The 24,750-nt window shown below is 40.7% G+C and overlaps 1 protein-coding gene across 1 annotated transcript; it reads left to right on the top strand.

Annotated features, from left to right (window-relative positions):
- The first annotated feature begins 941 nt into the window (after positions 1-941).
- On the top strand, positions 942-24,750 carry ap1m1 (adaptor related protein complex 1 subunit mu 1). The gene is made up of 12 exons (XM_053329951.1): positions 942-1,108; positions 3,231-3,387; positions 3,510-3,577; positions 3,669-3,799; positions 6,010-6,157; positions 6,364-6,490; positions 6,791-6,933; positions 9,503-9,574; positions 11,119-11,277; positions 11,377-11,502; positions 23,678-23,753; positions 24,159-24,750. The coding sequence occupies exons 1-12, from the start codon at positions 1,067-1,069 to the stop codon at positions 24,179-24,181; spliced, it is 1,272 nt and encodes a 423-aa protein (XP_053185926.1). The 5' UTR covers positions 942-1,066; the 3' UTR covers positions 24,182-24,750.

The raw sequence follows: 24,750 nt of genomic DNA on the forward strand, positions 1-24,750 counted from the left end.
AAAGCTCAACAGGCAGCTCAGTGGTCAAATGGCAAGGAATACTGGCACCAGAGGGTTGATACAGCTCCAGAGATGAGATGAGAGTCAGATGTAACAATCCCAACAGTCAGAGAGGGATAGACCGACCTGAAAGGAAAAGAGACAAAAGTCAGTGGACATAACAGCAGTAAATCAGCGTATTCAGAAATCACTATGCTGACAAATATAAGTGATTAAAGCTCAGTGATTGATTATATTATTTAAATGTTTTCTTTTTGTTTCTCACTTGTATATCTTTGGTATGGAAACCAATATTATCTGCCAATATTGGCCTTTTACAGATATATCGGTATCAGTGCATATGTTGTGTCTGTTTTTTTTTAAATTTAAAGTTACAAAGGCAGCATTTCATGTATATCTTTTCATTAATTATAGTTTAATATACATGTAAATATTTGCATTATTTTCTTCCTTTTGTTTGTGTGTGTGTCTTTTGTTTGTTATTTTGGTTATTTATAATTGTTAAATTCCCAGTGAAGCTCCATTATCTTAATAACAAGTGTTTGGGGGGAAAAGTGTGTTTATATATATGTATTCTATATGACTAAGATCATCAGCCAATATATGGATATTGAAATTTAGATTTTTTACTGTCTAATATTGGTATCGGCATCTGCCCCAAAAATCCAGTATTGGTCGAGCTCTAATGGAAACTGCTGAGAGCACTGAGAGTGCAAATTTTTCTCAGGCTCTGTAACTATTCCCTTACTCCTTCTAGAGTCAAAACATTACAGACACGCACTTTTACAGCCATTTACAAATAAATAGCACTCAAGTCAGTTTAAATGAGAGAAAACAGGCCTGTCACGCTCCTGACTGTAGTACCTCCTCCCGGCCAGAAGGGGGCGCTCGTACGATAACTGCCTGCTTTGACAAACAGGGAAGGGTGGCTTTTTCTCTTCTTGGTATTATGAATGAGTGTCTGTTCTTTGATTTTAGCCCTGTAACATTAGAGCTTTATCATCAACAACAACATAATCAACGAGGTGCGGAAAAGGAGCTGAACTAAGCTCAAAATTAGTTCAAGATGTCTGCGAGCGCCGTGTATGTCTTGGATTTAAAAGGAAAGGTGAGATAACGGGACGAGCCGCGACGCTGCTAAGCTAACATTAGCCTAGCTAGCGGCTTTGCTAACACATTCCTCACTGACAGATTATGATGTGGCTTATAAACCGGTTGATATGCAGCAATGAGGTTTGGCTCGAATCTTAACTCACGATGACCACTAAGGCAAATTAGGTTATCAGTTGATCAAACGAAGGTGAAGGTGAAGACGTGTAAGTCCACGTAGCGTTATGACAAATGTACTAAAGACACAATGACAGACAGACAGGTGGACAGCTGTTTCACACATCAGCACTGAGTGTCAAAGGTGATGACAAAACATCCCTGTAAACCTCTACATGTTCACGTCTCCTTGCATATAGAGTCAATTATTATCAATAAGCCGTACATGTTAATAATAATGATAATAATAATAGTGATACATTACATTCAGGAAACATCCAGTTTTCCTTCCTTGTTACTTCAGTTTCATGTCTTTAGCGGAAATATAGTGTCTGTGCAAAGTTTGACACTAGAAGGATATTCATCTGCTGAAAAGTGTAAAGTTTGTCTGCACTCACTGATAATCCAGTTTTTAGGTGAAGGGTCTGCCAGCATGATTTGTGACATCAGAAGTAATCACGTTGTTAATTAGTAAATAGATCCTTGTTCAATATTCAGTTTACAGAAGTGTGATTTGGAAAGTTGAATCATTCAGTGCTCATACAAACTGATGATGACCTCTACAGTGAAGTATAGGTGTGGGTATCGTTTAAAAAAAAAAATGATAACAGTACAAATCCAAGTACCCTTAAAATGATACTGATACCAACTGAGTACTTCATTCAATACCCATCATGTGAATAGAAGCATTAAATTACATTAAATGCCACCACTCCTCCACATCTACATGATTTGATTTTCACACAAATGCATTTTGAAAGTCGTCAAACTATTCATGTTTATTAAATACAGTGGGCCAATCACACCTCACATTAAATCAAAGAACGTTTGCGTTGATTGGCTGTCCATACAAGTCCATACAAATCTAGCTCTAGGTGCAAAAAGGTTTTGATACTACTTGGTGTCTATTCATAGGTTGGTACCTTAAAGGTATTGAGTACCCATACCCCTGGTGAAGTACAACATATCTTCTATAAAGTAGTTAAACTTCTTAAATGAAATATAGTATATAAATATGATAAATAATAATAATATGATTTTTTAAGAGAGGGGTCCAGATGTAAATTTAAGGGTTTTCAAGTGTTAATGATGTCGTTTTTGTGGGGAAAATATCTGATACACATTATTGTCAGGGGTATAGTTATGTCTTAATATGATATGTGAGGGGATCTTTAACATGTCTTTCTTGCTACTGCCCCCCGCCCCTTTTTGTACCACATGCATCATTGACATAGTGTAACACTGCTGTTTAATGTACACTGAATTGTAGAATCCTATTAATTATAAAACATTTGAAGTACTGTTGTAAATGTGTAGTATTTAAAGATCCCCTCCAGACATACTTTCAGAAAAGCACTCTGCTTTGAATAATAATGATTGCCTAATATGGTTTTCCACAAAGTGCAATTACCTAGTTACCCTGATTAAAATTACATCCACCCCTTATAATAAATACTATAAAAAAATATGAATGAATTATCAAAATGATCAGTGATGAATTTTCTGTCAACTGACTAATCATTGCGGCTCTAGTCTCCTAATTCACCGAAATGTCCATTCTTAGTGTGTGTTTACCAGAGGCTTCAAGTTTCCACATCACACTTGTGTAAGCTGTGTACTGAAACCAGGATTAGCTTACAAAGTAGTTGTGATGTCACAACATCATGTTTGAACAAACAAGTGTTAAAAGAGTGAAAACAGCTTTCTAGTGTCACGCATGTGGCACATACATCATTCTGCACAGTGAAGCCAAACGTCCAAAGATGGGAGCACAAAATTTAACTTTACTTAGAATTAAATGCATGAAAATAAAATGTATTTTCTTATATTGTTAACATTACTGCCAGCATTTTGATAATCATTTTATCGTTATTTATGACAGCCAGCAAGTTTTCAGGTGTTTCTGATTGCTATTGCTTGCTGGAGATGCATAGACACTGTGACATACTCTCTGTTCCTTTCAGGTCCTGGTGTGCCGAAACTACCGTGGAGATGTGGACATGTCAGAGATTGAGCACTTCATGAGCCTTCTGATGGACAAAGAGGAGGAGGGGACGCTCTCTCCAATCCTGGCCCATGGGGGTGTTCGTTTCATGTGGATCAAACACAATAACCTCTACTGTATCCTTACTGTTTTGCGTGTGGTGTTTGTACTCAAGCACTCTTGTCAGTATGCTTTTTCAAAATTGTTTTTGTGCTGTTCTGACACTTATTGCTAAATATCTTAACACACATCACCTCAGTGGTTGCAACATCCAAGAAAAATTCCAGTGTCTCCTTGGTGTTCTCCTTTTTGTACAAAATAGTCCAGGTAGGTTTGAATACTTCCCTTGCTTTTGGTTTATAAGCAACACCAACAACAGCTTTATTGTGGTTTATCAAACTGTGTTTGTCTTCTTCAGGTTTTTTCAGAGTATTTCAAAGAATTGGAGGAAGAAAGCATCAGAGATAACTTTGTCATCATATACGAGCTGATGGACGAGCTGATGGACTTCGGTTACCCTCAGACCACCGACAGCAAGATTCTGCAAGAGTGAGTATCGTCTTGTCTCACTGGATTCAAGGAGTCAAATATTTTTATTGTCCTCCCAGCCATGTAGATACACGAAAGATAACAAAATACTGTACTCAGGTCCTGGTGATTATAGTAAAAAAATAAAAATAAAGTAAAGAACATCTACACAATAGGCATAATGAGTCAGAAGTTAGATAAATGAAATAAAGTAAGATAAGTAGTAAAGTGAGCAGTGCAGTGTACTATTAGATCTCACAGATTGAGAGGCATTACAGCAGCATGACCCTGAGGGATATAATGATATGATAAAGAGTGATTAAATAACTTCATGTCAGTATCAATAATTTAATATCAGGTTGATCATTCCACAAAATGCAACAAATGATCAACACTAAAACCCAGAGTCCAATTTGATGTCATATTTGTTTTTATATAACTAATTAGCCACAAAAACACTCAAACTGATGCATTCACTTGATAACACTTTGAAATAGTGAAAAGCAGGAAGTGAGCACACATTTGCTGTTTTTAACCTGATAAAACACCAACTTAAATGTGTTGTTTCCTCGAGGTCTAACAAACATGTTGAATGCGTTTCCTTCATCAAACATTTCCAGAGATTTGATTTTTTTTTTTTCTTTAAAGATTTTGACACCTGTGTTGTTTACATCCACATAGCAGTAATCTTCACCCCTACTTCTGCTGGCATATTACTACCACCTGTGGATTACTGTAAGATTGTGAAACCACTGGCAGGATGTGCATTGCATCAGTTGCATGCATGTGCATCGTCTTGCACAAAACAAACAAAACCACAGCTACAATGATTAGCGGATCAGTCGATTAGTCAATCCACAGAGAGTTAATTGGTAGGGGTGTGACGATACGCTCAGCTCACGAGACGAGACACAATATTGGGTTCACGAGACCGAGACGAGACAGGATTTTAACAAGAAAACTTCAATGAGGAAATATATGACTGTTCTTTTATTTGAAAGTCACAAAATGCATCTTGAAATGTTTCAACTAATCATCTTGTTATGAATCACTTCAGTTCTACTTTCTAACTATGAATGATCATACGCAGTAAGCAATATGGAAGCACTGTGAAAGGTTTCCCCATAGATATTTTATAGATAGATCATTTTGATATTTATGGGAATAACAACCATAAATACCTAAATTATATACATCCACAAATACCAAAAAGTGGATTATAAAGAATAGAAACAATCCTAGTATATAAATGAAGAGTCAAATGATCATATAACATATTGCTAATAAAAAACAGAAATAAAAGTAAATTGCACAAATTCTATATCACACACATACACAAGTAGAACAATATATAAATAGTGTCATAATTTGGTGACTCATTTAACTTTTGGCATCATTAGGCTTCCATAGCTCAGCTAGATTCCTCCGCTCCTCCTTCCTCAGGCTCATGACATGACGTGCAAATGAGCGATAGAAAACCGATCGTCTTTTTCTTTTTTATTGTTTTTTGGTGCACACCCTTAATATTGCCTTGTGAGACAACATTGACCTTGACGAGAAATATCGGCACATTTTAATCTCGTGAGAGCTCGCGACATGAGATCTCGTCACACTGCTATTAATTGCCAAATATTTTGATGATTGATCAAAAATCCTAAATATTAACAGGGTACTGAAGATTTGAAGCTTTTCTGTGTCTCATATGATAGTAAAATGAATTTGAAGACGTCACTTTGTGTTCCAAGAAATGATCAGAGACATTTTATAGACACACTTTAATTCATAATAATGAACTTTAGTCGCGTCTCCCTCTCATGAGAAAACTGCCAGAGGTTGAAAGCCCCCACAGGGTACCTTTTAATGAATGGAGACAGTTGTTGTCATTAATTCAGCTAATCATACAATGAAGGGTTTCTTTCATTGATGATACTCATGATGTTGCAAACTGCAGCTTTTTGACAGTCCTATAATTTAAATTTCTCATACATATATTTGTGTTTGTGTTTATTTGTATTCCTAAGCTTAAAGTAAATGAACATGACACAGACAAGTTAGCTATATCTGGATTCCCCCCCCCCCCCTTCTTCTGTCTGACTACAGCAATAAGTCAGGAAATCATCTGTCGGTAACCACGGGTTTGTCTTTGATGCTTTCTGGAAACTCACCACAACAGACAGTTCGTTTCCCCTTTTCTCTGTTTTCTCCTGAGTGTTGATGTTTTTGTCTCTCAGATACATAACCCAGGAGGGGCACAAACTAGACACCGGAGCCCCCCGCCCCCCAGCAACAGTCACCAACGCTGTCTCCTGGAGGTCAGAGGGCATTAAGTACAGGAAGAACGAAGTCTTCCTGGACGTCATTGAGTCAGTCAATCTCCTGGTAGGAACTGCTTCTTTTAGAAGTGCAGTGTTGCTTCAGGAATGACAGACATACTGTTTGTAAACTTCCCTCCTCTGTGCGTCACATTCTCTGTGTCTAACTAGTTGATCTTGCTGTTATGGGCTTTTTTTAAGTTATGAAATCTATTATTGACGTGTCACTATGTCTTTGTCACCCATTGACAGTTTTACTCCCTCTATTTCTAGGTTAGTGCCAATGGTAACGTTCTACGTAGTGAGATCGTGGGCTCCATTAAGATGCGTGTCTTCCTGTCTGGGATGCCTGAGTTGCGGTTGGGCCTTAACGACAAGGTTCTGTTTGAAAACACTGGACGTGAGTTCCTTCTAATAACCGACTTGGGTTAAATCGTGATTACAAATGATTTGAGCTAGATGAGGAGTCTGACAGAAGTTTTGATGATAATAAATTAGGTTTTCAAAGTATACATAAATGGCAATCTGCATTTTTTTTCCTGGCACTGTCCTGTATCATACACCACATCCTTCTGGTATTTTTAAAGCTGATTGGAAAACCATAAAAATGATTGCATGCTATTTGAGTTGGGCCTCATTTATACCAGATGTAAACTCATGTTTGTGTCTTTAAAATTGTTTCTTATGTTGCTTCATTCAGGAGGGAAGAGTAAATCAGTAGAGCTGGAGGATGTCAAGTTTCACCAGTGTGTCCGTCTGTCTCGCTTTGAGAACGACCGCACTATCTCCTTTATTCCTCCTGATGGAGAGTTTGAGCTCATGTCCTATCGCCTCAACACTCACGTGAGTACTGCCATCTCAACACCCTCATGAAAAACATTGTCGTAGTAACGTAGACAGACCAAAAATCACCTGTATTTCACCATATCCCAACATACTCACTGTTCATTTTCAGAGATGACACCAGTTCAGTTCCACAGAGCACTTTTGACTTTGCAAACATTGTCCGCACAGGCCATAGTAACAGCCAACAGCTGAGTCCAGAAGCCTCTCACCAAACATCATATCCTTTTCACCTTCCTGTGATTCTTAATGGCCTTAATGTTTATTCCTGTGGATCCCAGGAAGAGAAGCAGCTGCTCTGGTGACAGCTAATAGGGATTCAAATAAATAAATAAAATCACTCTGGCAGAGAATGTGAATGAAATGATAATAATAATAATAGCTTCATATATCTTGTTCGAGTTTCTGTTATAAGTCCAGAGGCCTGTACTACGAAGCTGGATTAACATACCCAGGATATCTCTCTGTTACCTGGGTTGATTTACTCAGATATTCGCAATCCTGATAAGCGGTACTACGAAGCTGGTTATCAACTTGGTAATTGAACCCAGGGTTTTCCAATCTGGATCACTGCACGCTCACTTAAAAGGGGAGGTGTTTGCAGCGTCTGACCAATCGCAAGCATGGAGAAACCCTGCAGAGCCGACTACTTTACCATGGAGGAGCAGACAATTATTCTTCAACAATATGAAGAATTCAAACGCATCATCCAGGCCAAAAGCAACACTGATGCTGCAGCAGAAGCCAGGAAGGAATGCTGGCAGAAAAGTGCTGACTCAGTTAATGCGTAAATTCTGTAGATTATACAATATTAATTTATCAGACAATATAAACGGACAGCGGACAGCACTCTGATCACACAATGGCACTTTATCACGGCACAGACGTTTGGGGCAGAGTGCTTCCTCAGTGCCCTTCCTTTCATAGAGACATTAAGTTAGTTTAATATTCAACATTCATTTGACATTCAAAATACAAACCTATTATGCGCTTCAACCATTTGAGTGAGTGATGTCAAACTAACTGCATAACATACACAATAATATCTCTCATGTGCCTCAAGGATTATTTTTTAAATATATATATTTTGGTCAGTTAAAAAATATAAATAGAATTCTGCTTTTCTGCACTTTTGCAGCGAACACTCTCAAGATGTTCTTATTGAGACTTTTTGTCAGGTTTTCCTGACACAAGTTGGAGTGGTGGTAAGGTTATTTATTTATTGTAATTGTAAAAAAATTCCTCTCACGATCTGCGCACCAATGTCGACAGGATCTTCTTAGAATGGGCAGGCCATTTTCCAAGAGAACTGATTGGTCTTATCCAGAACATAACCTACTCCAGAGCAGGTTAGCCATTCAACATAAGTTACCATGGTGATTTACTCTGGTAAGAGGTGAACCAGCGTTGTAGGACGGAAAACCCAGAGTTAACCCTGAAGTTACCTCTATAGGAGAAAATCCAGCTTCGTAGTACAGGCCTCTGGACTATTATTTACTGTGAAGTGCTTCGTAACACTAACTTCATCAGCACCATGAATGAATATTAAGGAGTTTTAACCTCCTTCAATTACACAGAGTGTTATGTGAGCATACATGATCATGACTCACAGCCATATGTTTAACACCTGGTATGCCTGACAGAAAATCTCACCCCGATTTCTGGTTAATAGTAACTGTAAATCCCAAAGATTGTCCTCTTGAGAAGCTTACATTTAGAAAGTATGTTTACGACTGTTTTGAGAGGCACAGTCAGTACACTCTGTAAATATTTATACTGAACTCCTAACCCAGAAATGACTGTTGAAAAAACCTTTCTTGGATACGGTCAGAGGAAGTAAATGTTCTTTAAGTCATCAACTAGGCAAAATATTTCTAAAACCGAAAGCAGACCCATGAAAGCAAGTGGAAAATCATATAAAACGTGTAATGGGGAAGGCTTTAGGCAAGGACTTTAGGTTAAGAAAGTTTAAACTGCGATCAAATTCTCAATAAATGTTTCACAACAGGGTTGCCAGTAATCTTGTGGGAAGGGAAGTACAAGTGGAGCAGAGGTTTTTGCAGTCGCAGCTACTTCTACCACAAATTTACATCAACTTTGCTGTTCAGGAAACAATTTAGCCTCAACTAACTTATCACAGTCTGAATTCTGTTCATTTGATGCAGAATTACCAACCTAGTCCATATAATATGTGTCTGCTAAATTTTCATTAAGTTGAACTGTCTGGTTTTATGATGATAAGATAAATGTGAGGTCCTGAAAAATGTGAAGTGACTAAAAAGTGATTTAAAAGATTTGGTCTACTTTTGACATCCAGTTTGAAATGTTTCTGAATGTATAAGACTCATTATCATTTACTATGACTGAACTCTGACCTCTGTTATTCTGTGTTTTTCATATTTTCCTCTTAAATTTTTATATCACTCAACAATGAACATGAACTTTTCTTGTTGTAGTAATGTCTGTTGTCCACTAGAGGGTGATAGTCTCACATGTTTATACTAACATGTATGTGATATGTGATACAATGAATTTGCTTGTGGTATAAAGTGTTTTTCCTATGTTTTAGGTGAAGCCCTTGATCTGGATTGAATCTGTAATCGAGAAGCACTCTCACAGTCGGATTGAGTACATGATCAAGGTAGGTCACGTCTTCAGCTGGTATCAATTATAGCTGCATCATTGTTATCATGTGGTTTCCATAGTTATTGTTAAAAAGGTAGACAGAGAGAGTAACAAATGATTGATATGTAATGTATCTCAAATTACCTTAAACACACAATATGTAATTTTTGCTGCTAGGGGTTTCTCAATCAAAACAGTAACCAAAGACAAACTCTGATGATGTCACAATGTGGGATTATGGGAGTTAAATAACCACCGTTGCCGTCATTTCAGTCAGTCTGGTTAGGATTCCTTCATTGTTCATCGCTCAGGAGTCAAATTATTTAGAATTTCTTTTCTGGCGAGCTTATACAAATTCAATTTTTTATACACACAAAAACAAAACAATCAAAACCAAAATAAAACAATGGAGACAAAACAAACAAAACAATACAAATCAATAGCAACTGGCATATCCTGTCCCCCCATCCTTCTATGCCTGTCTTTCTTTCTGATCGCCCATTTCATTTTCTGTTTTAAAAATAGCATATTTTGAAATTGTTTTATTTTTATACATATTTTCAGTTCCTCACTACAGTTGCTCCATAAATTAACTCCTTTGACTGTCATACAAAGATATTTTACATAAGTCCTTTTTTAACATACAAATTCCTTTCAAACCATGTGGACTTTCTCTTATTTGAAACAACTTTTAGATGCTTTTAGTTAATAATGGATTTTTAACTTTGTACATGATATGAGGTATTTTTAAAGTCAACCAAATCTTTACATTTTAGAGCCTTTAATTTAATAAAGAGCGGGTTTATTGGTTCTCTTTAAGTGTTTACTATTCTTATGGCTCTCTTTTGAAGGATGAAGATTGGATTAGTGTTTCTCTTATATGTATTTCCTCACACTACCCCACATTAAGTTATATGCTATTCATTATCCACAGAGGTCTCCACCTCTCCGAAACAAATGGACCTGGTGATTAAAGCCAGTAAAAATAGTGAATAAAGCAGTTTCATGTTAAAAATTAGTGTTCTGGCATCCGGAGGGTCTACGAGCCAAGCTGCTGCTAGCATTTGCTCAGCTTGTTTCTCTGATAACTTATGACTGAAACTCTTGATCCTATTCAAAGATGTAGTCTAAAAAGTGTATTACATAAATGTGGCTTAAAACTGGATCAATAAATCCATTTAGGTTCTGACAGATGACCGCAACATCAATACATAGTCTCTGGTCGAGGGGGTAAATGGGATATGACGCCATTGACAGGCAACCAAATGAAATAGTTGTTACCTTGACTACAGACTTCTCTGGGTTCAAAACCTGATGGAAACAATTCTGATCATTCAAGTACAAAACTGAACAAAATATATAACATAGGTTTAATCATTTTTGTAGTGCAGTCATCGCTGTAAGGATTTTCACAGGCTTTTTTGTAGTTTACATTGTGTGTCTTGTTGTAACACGTGGCAACCTCAAACTATGTATTCAAAACTTTCATTCAGATCTGGTTTGATATCCTGTTTAGGCGGGACATCGTGTTAAACTTGACCTGCTTGTTTTGCATCGCAGGCGAAAAGTCAGTTCAAGAGGCGTTCCACAGCCAACAATGTGGAGATCCACATTCCTGTGCCAACGGACGCTGACTCACCTAAATTCAAGACCACAGTAGGCAGCGTGAAGTGGGTGCCTGAGAACAGTGAGATCGTCTGGTCGATCAAGTCCTTCCCTGTGAGCAGAAATTATGATTCATGAGTATCACACATATGGTTACAAAACATTCAGACTTTTGGTTTTGTACTTAACTGTTTGTGTCCTGACTTGTCACAGGGTGGAAAAGAGTATTTGATGAGAGCCCACTTTGGGTTGCCAAGTGTAGAGGCTGAAGATAAAGAGGGGAAGCCACCAATTAGTGTCAAATTTGAGATTCCGTACTTCACCACCTCAGGCATTCAGGTACGTCCCACACATGGAAGCTCATGACCTCTGTCAAACAGTATTTGCAAGTAGTTCTACAAGTAATTTGTTTATCTCTCATGCAGCAGCAGGAAACGTTTAATAAAGAATAAAGGGTTAATCACAGGAGAATTTGTATACACATTTTTTTTTAGTAAGCTGTCTGCAAGCAGAGACAAACAAATGCTGCAGTTAATTTGCACCTGCTGTTTGATTAACGTCCAGTGCACATGCATGCATAGTTCAAATAACTTGTGGTTTTCTGTTGTTTCCCTGTCATCCTGGATTTAGGCTGTATGGTATGTAGTAGTGTTGCTCATCTGTCTGCCCTCCACAGCAGGAATTTGAACAATTCATATTTGTTCCCATTTTTGGCCAGAGGGGGCAGTAAGGCAGCACTGTTAAGACTGTTAGATTCCTTTTGTGGTAGAGAAAATTTCTGCTGTTGAACAAAGCAGAAAGTAACTGCTTATCAATATGGACTTGGCCATCTGCCTTTATCTTAATCACAGTAATATGATATATTTTTATCTAGTGTCAGGTAAGTAGATTCACAGAGTTTCAACTGTGATCCCATGACATCAAAAAAGATGGGAATGATTTTTTTCCCTTCATGTTTGAATGGAAATTCTTGCTGACTTCAGACTTCCACAGATGTGCTGCACACAGTGTATAATCACAGTTGTCTTGTGATTATATGTGTAGCATGTGACGATTTTGGGTCTGTGTGTAGCTTGGAGTGAGAGGGACTCACGTGTGTGGGATTTCACAAATGCTCGTCGTTTATTCATACACAAACTTAAAACACTCCAACCTTACCAAGCCCGGTTGTACGGCTACTATATCTTCATACATGAACAAAAATAGTTACCACACGGACTTATTATCGTCACTTGAGTTGAGAGATAGAGAAGAAAGCAGGAACTGGCATATACACAATCCGACCAGCATAGTGCGCGCTCTCAACTAGCTCAATAACCAATAGACACTGCTTGATGACATCACTGTTGAGCGACACACATTAAAGGCACATTTCATATATTCGACTGTTACATATTCCCCCCTGGTAAGACAAAGGCTGTCCCCAGCCGTACGTACTGAGATACAGTCTGGACTAAGTATACTTGTCATACATGACAATGCAACTAAGCTGTCGGGACCAGAGTGAGATACAGTGAATCATTTAGATAACTGGCATACATGTCAGTACCAAGTAAAATGAAAGGCCACAGTTAGTCAAAAACTAAACTCAAATTTTAAAGACAAGTACCTTATGAAATTCCCTTATTTAAATTTTCTTTTAAAGAACATAGTAATAAAATTAACCCATTAATGTCTCATAAAATAAGACAACTGCTTTTGTTGAGCAGAATACTGCAAAACCCTAACCACAGAAGGGCGGCATCTAACACTGTAACAACTGTTTAACAATCACATGAACACAAAAACTGAGTTTACTTAAAGTCAAATCTGGCAGTATGAAAAGGATTGGTCCACCTGTTGTCTGACCATCCTGAGGTTACTCTGGGGTTTTGTCTGGGCCTCAGGCTGTAGTGACTAGAAAAGCCAGGGCCGGTCGGTGGTGGGTCAAGATCAGTGTTCATTTCAGTCTCAATCAGTTCATCAGTCACAATCATGTCGTCAGTCACAATCATGTCATCAGTCTCCTGAGCAGAGTGCTGAGCAGGATGGCTGGAGCCAGGTTCAGAATCATGGACATGTCCGACAGCAGGCTCGAGAGTGTTCTCTGACGATTCAGGGAGTTGTCCATCAGGATGAGTATGTCTCTTGCGTTTATTGGCTGAAGCTGTGGCCCAGGTATGAAACGGCTGCAGGTTGACCACATGAAAAACTCCAGCTTCTTCTCCAGTGTCTGCTTTAGTGAGGCTGTAATTCACATCTGAGAGTCTCCGGGAGATACGGTACGGGCCAGCAAACAGTGGGGCCAGTTTAGCTGTGAAGTTAGTCAATGCATCTGACCTTGGGTGGGTTTTCACTCTGACAAGATCTCCAATGTCGAAGGAGACCTGACGGCGACGTAGGTCATAATAACGTTTCTGACGATCGTGACTCTCAGAGAGCACTGCACGAGCATGATCATGTGCATCCTGCAGTGAGGCTTTTAAGCATTCAGGGTAGGGGACACCGGGGTCATCCATTCCCTCTTGTGTGGGCTGGGTGACGATGTCAAGTGGAGTCTCCAGCTCCCGTCCGTACAACATCATGGCGGGGCTGAGGCCTGTGCTCTCGTGAGGCGCCGTGCGCAGTGCAAAACAGATCTGAGGGATGAATTTGTCCCATGATGTGTGTTTATCTCCCACATATGCGCGAATGGCAGTTTTCAAAGTACGGTTGACACGTTCAGTTGCATTTGTCTGCGGGTGATAAGCCGTAGTTAGTCTGTGCTCAGTCCCTAACGTTGACACAACATGTTCAAAGAGGTCGCTAACAAATGGTGTCCCTCTGTCTGATATGAGGTATGATGGAGCACCATGGCGGGCAAAGATGTCAGTGATGAACCTATTAGCTGCGACCTGAGCATTTGCTTCTCTCACTGCGCTCACCTCAATCCATTTAGAAAAATAGTCCACAAAGACAAGGATGTAAGCGTTACCACTTGGTGTGCGGGGAAGCGGGCCAACATAGTCCACACCGGTGTATTCCCAGGGCCTTTGAGGGTGAATGGGGACCATTAGACCAGCAGGCTTCCTTTGACATGGCTTAGTGGTTTGACAAACAGCACAGGAGACAACATAGTTCTTGACATCAGAGGCCATGTTGGGCCAGAAGAATCTGAGGCGTAGGCGTGCCAGGGTTTTAGCAATCCCTAAATGACCGGCTGTAGGGTGATCATGGTAGTACTTCAGTAGACAACCTCGGGTGGCTGTAGGAGCATAAAGCTTCATCTGTTTTAGTGGATGTAGGCCACATCTTGTTTTGGGGTCTTGAAAGTAGAGGAGCCCATCCTGGACTGCATACTGTGGAGACTCATGGCTGCCGTCTGCATTGTGACTGCTATCCTCCAAGTGACGGAGCAGCTCACCAGTCACTGGGTCCTCCAACTGCAGCGCTCGCACTTGTGGGCGGTCTGTTAGCACCACTGGGGGAAGCGAGCGGAGGTCCAGACCCCCTATCACAGCATATGCAGGTAAGAGATCCATGGGAGAGTCAACTGCAGGGAGAGGGTTTCGGGACAGAGCGTCAGGCACTTTGTTACGCTCACCAGGCTTGTGGACTATGGTGAAGTCGAAGTCCTGAAGGCGGAGAGACCAACGGGCTAGCCTGCCAGAAGGATTTGGACGAGACATCAGCCACTTGAGACTGCTATGGTCTGTGAATATTGTCACATGGAGGCCCTCAACGTACGGCCTGAAGTGCTCCAAAGCCCATATGACGGCCAAACACTCCTTCTCCGGAGTTGAATACGGTTTCTCAGACTTGTGCACAGCCCGGCTGGCATATGCTACAGCTACATCTCTGCCTTCATCGTCTCTCTGCATAAGAGCTGCTCCAAGGCCTGCGTCACATGCGTCTGCGTGAATGAAGAAAGGCCGAGAGAAATCAGGGAACCGAAGGACAGGTGCTGAGGTTATGCTGTTTTTCAGAAGATCCATGGCTTTTTGGCAGTCGTTGTTCCAGTTGAATGAGGCGTCTTTCTTTGTGAGGGCAAAAAGTGGTTCTGCATGTTTAGCATAGTTCTGCACAAAGCGACGGTAATAACCCGTCAGGCCAAGAAACTGACGCACCTGCTTCACAGTGGATGGCACCTCGAACTCTGTCACAGCTCTCACTTTGTCGGGGTCAGGGTGTATGCCTGATGGAGTGACACGGTAGCCGAGGAAAGTCAGGTCGCTGAGGCAGAACTGGCACTTGCTGAGCTTTAGGGTGAGGCCGGCCGATCTCAGCCTAGCAAAGACCTCATCCAGGTCTGACAGATGTTGTTCGAAGGTGGGCGAGGCTACAACAATGTCGTCGAGATAGACAGCACAGGATTTGTATATGAGGCCGGAGAGGACTGAGTTCATGAGCCTCTGAAAAGTGGCTGGCGCATTACAAAGACCGAAGGGGAGGACTTTGAATTGGAACAGCCCACAGTGTGTGATGAATGCAGTCTTTGGTCTGGACTCCTCGGCGACAGCCACCTGCCAATAACCTCGAGCGAGGTCCAGAGTGGTGATAAATTTTCCCCTGGACAGGAAGTCAAGGGACTCATCAACTCGAGGAAGAGGATAGGAGTCTTTCACAGTTAGTTGATTGAGGCCTCGAAAGTCAACACAGAAGCGGGGGTCACGAGGGGGCCTGTTGACAATGACCACTGGGGCGGCCCAGGGCCCTGATGCTGGCTCGACGATGTCATCCTGGAGCATTTTTTCAATCTGCTCCTCAATTATCTGTTTTTTGACAGGAGATGTGCGATAAGGGGGAAGGTTGACCGGTTTTGCATCTTCAGTTACAATGACATGCTCAGTCAGGGAGGTGCGGCCAAGATTACTACTGAACAGGTCGCTGTAATCATCAATCAGCTTTAACAGTTCTGTTTTTTCATCTTCTGCTAAGTTTGCCTGCTCCACCTTGTCATGGAGGGCAGATGGTGAATCGGTGAGAGGCATCATGGTTCCCCCTTCCAGGTAAGTTGCATCTAGACTGTCCTCCTCAAGTTCATCAAAGTAGGGGGGTTCATCGTCCATGAGCACAGTTCTAGTGGGTACATGTATGACGATCGACGCACGTTTCATAAAGTCCATCCCCATAACTAAGGGTGAAGAGAGGTCAGGGATGATGGCAAACTTCTGATAGAAACGTTTACCTCTAAACCCGATAGTCAACCACGTGGTTCCTGATGGGGTGCAGGGCACACTGTTAGCGAGTCTGACAGGTGGGCCTGACCATGAGGTGGCTGGGGATCGAATATGAGCACTTTCAGGGACAAAGCTCGCCCTCACGGCAGACAGTGTGGCACCTGTGTCAAATGTGGCCTCTATTGCTGTGCCCCTAAAGTTCACCTTTGCTTTGAGTGGGGTATTCCATGATGACTCTGAAGTCTCATCTTCTACATGACCCAATTCATGCTGATTGTGGGTGGTGGATGAAACAGGGGGAGGCGGAATTAGTGACCGGGGGGAGGGTTGCCTCTGCGAAATGTCCTCCCCCCTGGGAAGTTTCCCTGCTTCCTACTGAAGGGCCCTGCCTGTGTCACAGCATTTTCATTACCTGCCCTCGCCATATCAGTGTTGGGACTTTGGTCAGAAGGCGGGGCTGACGATGATTCAGGGGCGGGTCCATAAGAATGCTGGGGACCCCTGGAGGCTGTAGAGCAGTTAGGGCAGGTGCGGGACGTGAAACCTGGCATGGAGCATTTAAAACAATAAGTCTCTCTGTCTGGCTTACTGTTAGTGTGAGCACGAGGTGGCTGTGTAGTGCTGGGACCAAGGACAGAGTGAAGTTCATGTGCTCGCAACATCAGTTCGATGACAGATTTGACAGGCGTGCCATAGAGTGCGACTCTGTATCTTTCGAGTGCATGCTTACAGATTAGTTCAATTTGCTCCTGCTCAGAGGGTGGACTTTTCAGTTTTTTGAATTCACTGAGCATATGGGCAACGAATGTAGGGAGGGGCTCTTCAGGCCTCTGGACGCGGTCTAAGATGCCTCTCATGATCTGCTCCTGATTATCAGCAGGTAGGAAAACCACTCGGAACAGTTCACAGAAGTCAATCCAGGTGACGACATGAGTGTTGAGCACACCAAACCACTTTCTTGGTTCTTTAGCTAGGAAACGTGGTAGCTCTCTGATTATCTGGGCATCTATTAAGTCCAAGGAGAGTCTGTATGTATTAACAGAATGCAACCAGTCTTCTGGATGTATTTTTCCGTCTCCAGCGAACACAGGGGGCTCCAGTTTAGCCTGATGCAGAGCAGCTGCGAGGACCTTAGATGTATTGCTCAGGTCGAAGGAATCTGACTGAGGACGAGGTGTAGCTTTCACATTTGGAGCATGGACAGGTGTCATAGAATCAGTATAGTGAGGCATCTTGGCAGGGGGATCAGGTGCATAAGGTGTAGAAGCAGCAAGCGGAGCAGGAGCAGTAGGTGGCGCCATGGGGGCTGCCTTGCTGGTTTGGTCCCAGTGCTGTAAGATGCTCTCCTGTAACTCAAGAGAGTCACGCAGACACATTCGGAGCATCTCCACCTCAGCTTGTAAAGTCTTTACAGTCAGTTCAAGGCCAGCAGTAGGCTGACTTGGGGCAGCTCGAGGTGGGAGGGGCACATATTCAGTGTCAATGTCAAGGTCCGGTAAGTCAGGATGAGTCGTCATAATACACTTTTTGTTGTAAATCAATAACTGTAACTTGGGTTTACATAACCACCTAGACTAGTAGTATAATGTGATGAGGCACAACTAAGCAGTACTCATTTAGAAATAATCCTATGCAAAAGGAGAAACCTGAAATTCAAAATACCCACTACAGTTAATGCAAGAAGAAAATGAAAAATAGCATTAGCATCGATATAACTTCCCTTGCAACCAAATACTGATACTCAAATTGTAGGTGATGAATAAAGCTACAAAAAGGTGCAAATCACAAACACATCATACCACTAACAGTCTGCATGTTGTTGTTTTTTTTGTTGTAACCCTGACGGGTCCGTAGCAGTAGTACAGTTCAGTTTTTTTTTTTTTTTAATAAATTCGTTAAATCTCACAGTCTGCGCACTTGACACTGCTCCAGCAAAGACAGTCCAGGCACGTGAAGAAATCTGCGGGCGGTGAGAGCAGCAGGCGACATGGGAGGAGGAGAGACGAGGAGAGTCCCTTATGAAGAACCGGAGAAGCTGTCACACACAGTTCATGGGAGCCGCAAGCCGAAGCTGAACATACCGGGAGCCGCATCCGTCTCGGCCGAAACACCCGCAGCAGCCTCCCGAAGAAACCCCGCGAACCGTCGCTTCCAGCTTCCAAGTTCAGATGAGAGCAGTGTCTCCCTCTCCGTCCGCGTTGCAGCACGCCGCGCTGGCTCGTCCACGACTTTGATGTCGCCGCCGGCAACGTAGTTAAGTCCAAAAAGTTTGAAAAACTCGATGAAACTCGACCTGCTTCGTATAACTTAACTGGTCGTCGATGAAAGGTCCAGGAAAAAGATGTTCGGGCGCCACTTGTGACGATTTTGGGTCTGTGTGTAGCTTGGAGTGAGAGGGACTCACGTGTGTGGGATTTCACAAATGCTCGTCGTTTATTCATACACAAACTTAAAACACTCCAACCTTACCAAGCCCGGTTGTACGGCTACTATATCTTCATACATGAACAAAAATAGTTACCACACGGACTTATTATCGTCACTTGAGTTGAGAGATAGAGAAGAAAGCAGGAACTGGCATATACACAATCCGACCAGCATAGTGCGCGCTCTCAACTAGCTCAATAACCAATAGACACTGCTTGATGACATCACTGTTGAGCGACACACATTAAAGGCACATTTCATATATTCGACTGTTACAAGCACCAGGGCTCCACAGTAACACAAAATGATGTTTTACCATGTCTTGATGTGAGGAAACAATGGCAACTTGACAAACTAGTTAAAAATATTGTATATATCATACTAAAGGAAATTAAGTGTTTTCCAGATACAGGTACATTTATCATTTCAACTTAACCAGAACTCATTCATAGAAGTTGTAAGATACAGCTTAACTAGGTAGTAGTAGTTACATTTGAAATGATGATTTCGATGATCATAATGTTCATGAGTACCTTTTTTAATACTAGTTTTGTAAGAACGTTCAGCCAGTAATAAAGATCGCAGCCTCAAGAAGACAAAGACTGTTTCTTAAAATGAAAAGAGATTCAAAAGCGGGTTCACACAGTTTAAGTCTGAGTAACAATAAAACATTGGAGTCATGCCCTTCAACTTTTGATTATTACAATTGCAAATCATCAGTTTCTTGGAGAAAGTAGTGAACTCCAGCACACTGTGGAGACATATGTATGAAAAAAGCAGCAGATATTTATTTAGTAATCATTTGTTTCTGAAACCAAAGATTCAAGATTGATTCTGAAACAATATTCCCCAAGGGCTAGTGAAGAATTCTATTTGTAAATGTCTTTTTTAGATCAGCCATGCTTGTTAATATGCCCTTAATTATTTTTTTAACAATATAAGCACTAAAATTTGAAATAAACCGATCTTAGTTAAATAAAACCAACATTAAGTTTATTCATAATAACTGGTGTGTGCCTGACTGTTTCCTGCTAACACACTCTTGTTTACTCAACTTTTAATAATACTTTCTGTGTGACTTTCATTAAGCGGGCTAAGAGGTCATATTTTCCAGCATCTCCACATTTCCTATGATAGTCAATAAAACATTATTAAGTTGTATGGACATTATGCAGCCCACTCGGAAACAAGAAGCTCAAATTGAAATATATGATATTTTTAATTGGGGCGGTTTCAGCAGTATAAGAATGCTTGCCATTTTCCAAGGTAATTTGGCAGCTGAAAGAAATAATGTCCTTTCCCTTCCTTCCATCCAAATCTTTGCCAATCCTTAAATGAGCAGATGCTCGAATAAGAGCGTGTGCAATTAAGTCACAGTCAAGCGATAAAACTGTTGAGTCGGCTGACGTTAACAGCTAAGATCCTTTTAAATAATATCTGATTTAAAAATGGCTTTAACTTTGTATGTAATGCTGAAAGTATAATGTAATGTAAAATGACTAACTTTAAACTGACCGCAGTTTCAGATCTACTTTCAACAAGGCAAAAAAAAAGCATCTATTTTTATCAACAGGAGTAATGCGTAAAGATTTTACATATAACATAAAAAAGAAATATTTTAAAGCTTATTATATAAAATGAAATGATGTTTTAAAGAGTAATATAAAAACAAAAAGTCTTTATATTTTGCAGTGCAGTCTAGATGCAGATAAAACATGCTCATCTGTGTGGTGGACCAACTGCACAACAGTTTGGGTGATGGATCCTCTTTTTGTGGTTTTCTACAAACCATTGCTGACTCGCGTTCAAACACAAACAAACCGAGTATTTCCTGTTCAAGTCAATCTGGACACACCCTGATGTGCTGAAGTGTCATGTACCCTGTGATCAGAGTGAGTCGGTAAATATCCTCAAAACATTGTGCCTCAAGTTTGACTTCGTTGAATCATTCATACCAGTTTTAGCAGGATCGCAGTGCAATATTAAGTTTATCATACTGACTGGATGTGACAGCTTATAACCACAATATATATATATATATATATATATATATATATATATATATATATATTATATCAGACCTCCATGGAAATTATTAAGAACATTATCTTAACCACAATCACCATATTAACCAATTGGGTGAGCAAGTTTTAAAAAAAATGTTACAAAGCCATCAGATCTTTTGGGGGGTTTTGCATTTACCTCGTTCTGTTCAGTTAGACTTATGAAACTAAACAAAATACCACCTGTGAAACCATTTTGTCTTTAAGTAACTACCAGGAAGAAAGCCACCTAAAGGGCCTATTTCCGAGAAGTGCACTGCACCCCGGGGGATTATTTTTTGACCTAATTCACATAAACTGAACGCTACAGATGGCTCAATCATTTTATCAACAAGATATGTGCTCTAGCAAATGTTTAGGAAGACTATTAAATGGTTAATATTAAACTATTAAAGGGTTTTGACTAGATATTAGAAATAATGGCATGCTTTGCTGTACACATTACAATTTATAATCAACCCTAAAATAATCAGATCAATGCTTTTAATTGCAGCATGTCATTAGTTCTGGAGTTGCTATAGACCTCCACACCACAGCTGTCTGTCAAATAAAGTCTAAAACAACAAATAACAAAGTCTGGTGACTAAACTGAAACTTTTCTCAGTGTTCATGATCCCACCCTCTCGAAGGCGCACTAGTTAGAGCCATATTCCCATCCAAGTCTTGCGTCAGGCCTTTCCTAACCTTTCCCTTATTACAGGGCCACAGCAGACTGGTTCTCAGCCTCTAATGCATCCAGTAACACCACTCTCTACGTGTGAGAAGAGGCCGTGAAGTTTAATTAGACACATGTAAATATCAAAGCATGAGAAAGTTTCTCTTCACTCCACCACTAAGTGTAGGGGAGCGCACATGCGAAGCGTGTATGATGCACGTAACTACACCTTGTAAATGTAACTAGAAAAGCAGAAACCCCACACTTTGGCCCGGGTGGCAAGAAGAGCTGAGCTGCAGTTACATTTTCATCTTCCCCTTGCTTAGGTGATGTCGAGGAAACCCAAACAAGTCGGTAGATGCATTTTCTGCCATAGCTTCTACCGAAAGCCTGATAAATCCAGACCACACATGTAGTCTGTACTTACCAAACGAGATACAACAAACATCCTCCTTTCCCCTTCTCATCTTACAAGCCATAATGATATTTTGCGGATGATGGCTTTTGATGCCGTTTTTGCTGACTGCGTACCCACGGTCAGGCTGGCTGCATGTTTGGCTCCTGGGTTCAAGGAGAAGTGCTGCGCCGGCAGACTCGGTGATCCCGCGTCTATGTGTTTGTCGTCATGAGTCTGGTGGCCACGGCGCTCTCTCTCTCTCTCTCTGACCTCACTGTGTAGTGGAAGGTAATAACAAGGCGGCCACTACCGAGGCCCGCCGCCACTCGACCAACAAATTCCTGCCCTGTCTGTCCTGCGTGCAGCTGGGAACCGGCATAGTGGAGACATGGCACGGCGTCTTCTCTCCCAAAAGAGAGGGTCGTGTCAGTGTTAAAATTGTAAAACTCATCCTTGTTAATTGTAAGAAGACGCATACATGTTAAAATTATTACTACCGAAACACATTGAGGCATGAAGGACGCATGTTATTTTTGTAGTGCAGTTCCTTTTATATAAAACCCTGACAGATACTTATTATCACCACAAGATGAGATGACATACCACAGAGAAGTAAGTTCTCGATTTTATTGTGGTCGAATTACACTGTGATGGAAACAGTTATTTATCTACAATCATTTATGAGCAAGACACTGTACATTTAAGTTAACACAGAGTTTTTTTTCTGGTGTAGTAAATTTATGGTGCAAAAATTCTCCCACCTGAAGGGAAAAACTATGTGCAATCATGTTGGGTGCTGTTCAGTACGGCAGGGTATTTTTAGTGTGTCTTCTCGAAATTCTGTCGTGTGGTAACACTGGTCTGGTGAAATATATATCGGTTAATGGCTTGTGAAAGTTGTATCTTGATTATGCTGATGTGCACTTTTTTCCCCTTTTGGGCCTTGAAAAATACAGTTATGTAAATTAACTTAAGTGTCCCTTGAAAGCTGTTCTGTAGCTGCTTCCCTCTTCTCAGTGTGACTCATACTACTGCTTCCTCATCAACAACACTACTCTTACTATAACTTTAGAGTTCACTACCACCTTTTAAAGGCGCACTCCACTAATAACCATCTTCAGTAGTATCTAATGGCTCGAAAGGTGTAACAGTGATCACTTCGCACCTAGAATAGATTCTAACTGCGAATCTAGAGCAACCGCAAAAACTGTATGAAAACATTCATGAAACCTTCTCAAAACAGTCCTGCATCATAATTCACTCCTCTACCATTGATTCACATCCGTAGTATGTTCCAAACAACTCTCACTTTTCAATTAAATCACTAAATACGCTTCATCTAGTAGAACAACTGTAAGAGGAGCTATGAAGAGGTGATGGCATGGATATACTGTATATTTGCTATAATGAGAAAACAAAGGCTCTGCCCCAATTCCATTCAAAATAATTATGTAATTATGTATACTCATATTTTATAGTATACTTTTTGGACAGTTTTCTATGCAAGAAATGAGCATGCTTTATTGTTTTTATAATACCAGCAAATGACACAATACATGCAAAGTAAGTATCATTTTTGAAGCTGCATCACTATTATTTTTGAGTCAGTTTTGAGTACCACCATACATGTCATGTTTAAATAATGCATTATATGATTAGGATTAACAAGTTTTACCTTAAAAATCAAGTTAATGTCAACGAATGATGTGCATATCGCTTTACATATTACACTTCAGCCTTCCAGCTTTTCTTATTTTGTGCACATGTGCAAACCTGTTTTCATTTATTTGTAATTGTCAGCAAAATAAGTGTTCTATTCTTCACTGTTTGACAGGTGCGTTACCTGAAGATCATTGAGAAGAGTGGATATCAGGCCTTGCCGTGGGTGCGCTACATCACCCAGAATGGAGGTAGGTTAAGAGGTCTCTCGTACTTGTGCCCAGTGCCCATATGTGTTGGTATTAGGCAACAGTTGGGCAATGCAGTGCAATGTGGTGGGAACTAATCTTCAACTAATGCAGTTCTATGAAAAGGGGATACACTGTAGAACATGAGGCAATGTGGCAACGTCCTGCGAAATGTGAGAAAGTGAACTTTTTCTATCCAAGCTTCCCTGATTTTCATAGTGAGATTACCAAGGTTGCACATGTTGGTCTTTTTGCTAATGTTGCCACTAATTGCCAAACATCCTCATCTCATTTCCTTTGTGTTCCATTCATTCTGGGTGGAAAGCATCAGCTGCCTCCACTTTATTTCTCTCCGATTCCCTCTTTTCTTTTGTCCATTTGATTAAGCCTTGTTCATTTCCTCCTCAGATTACCAGCTCCGGACCCAGTAGGCAGCAACCTCAGCTGGCAATAGGCAGGTGGAGACCCGAGGGGGCGGAGTTGAGCCGCTAATGCGCTATCAATGGCAGGTGTCAGTCACGAGACCATAGGACTGTCAAGTATATACATTTTTGTTTTGTTTTTGTATTTGTTGAAGTTACAATGATTTCCGATCAATGCAATTATTAGATGGGGCCTCTGGTTTAGCAAGGTTCAGAAAAAAAGTAATTCTGTTTCAAGACGGTGTGGCTCCCAATGTCAGCGAGGCCAAGGAAAGGTGGCGAAATGTTTACATCCAACCGGCACAGTGCAGAGTTACACACAATCTATCGGTGTGGGTCAAGTGGTTAAAAAAAAAAATCAGATGTTACAATTCTCTTCTTCTCTCACGTTACTGTAATCATCTCCACACAAGGTCAATAAATAACACACTCATCTGTCACTTTGAGTATATTTTTTATAAGAAGCTGCTTTGTTCTGCCACAATTCCTATTTGTTGATTATCTGTATATATTTGTTACATGTTAATGAACTTCAGTGTTATTAGTTTAATGTCTATAAATTAAAAACGCAAAAGGTC

Source organism: Scomber japonicus, chromosome 12, assembly GCF_027409825.1.
Source record: "Scomber japonicus isolate fScoJap1 chromosome 12, fScoJap1.pri, whole genome shotgun sequence".
NCBI classification, from domain to species: domain Eukaryota; kingdom Metazoa; phylum Chordata; class Actinopteri; order Scombriformes; family Scombridae; genus Scomber; species Scomber japonicus.

Excerpts from the sequence above, each read along its gene's own strand:
- ap1m1 (XM_053329951.1), top strand. The coding sequence starts at position 1,067 with ATGTCTGCGAGCGCCGTGTATGTCTTGGATTTAAAAGGAAAG. Across the intron at positions 6,158-6,363 it reads TTGAGTCAGTCAATCTCCTG|GTTAGTGCCAATGGTAACGT; the intron begins GTAGGAACTGCT and ends CTCTATTTCTAG. Across the intron at positions 11,503-23,677 it reads TCACCACCTCAGGCATTCAG|GTGCGTTACCTGAAGATCAT; the intron begins GTACGTCCCACA and ends ACTGTTTGACAG.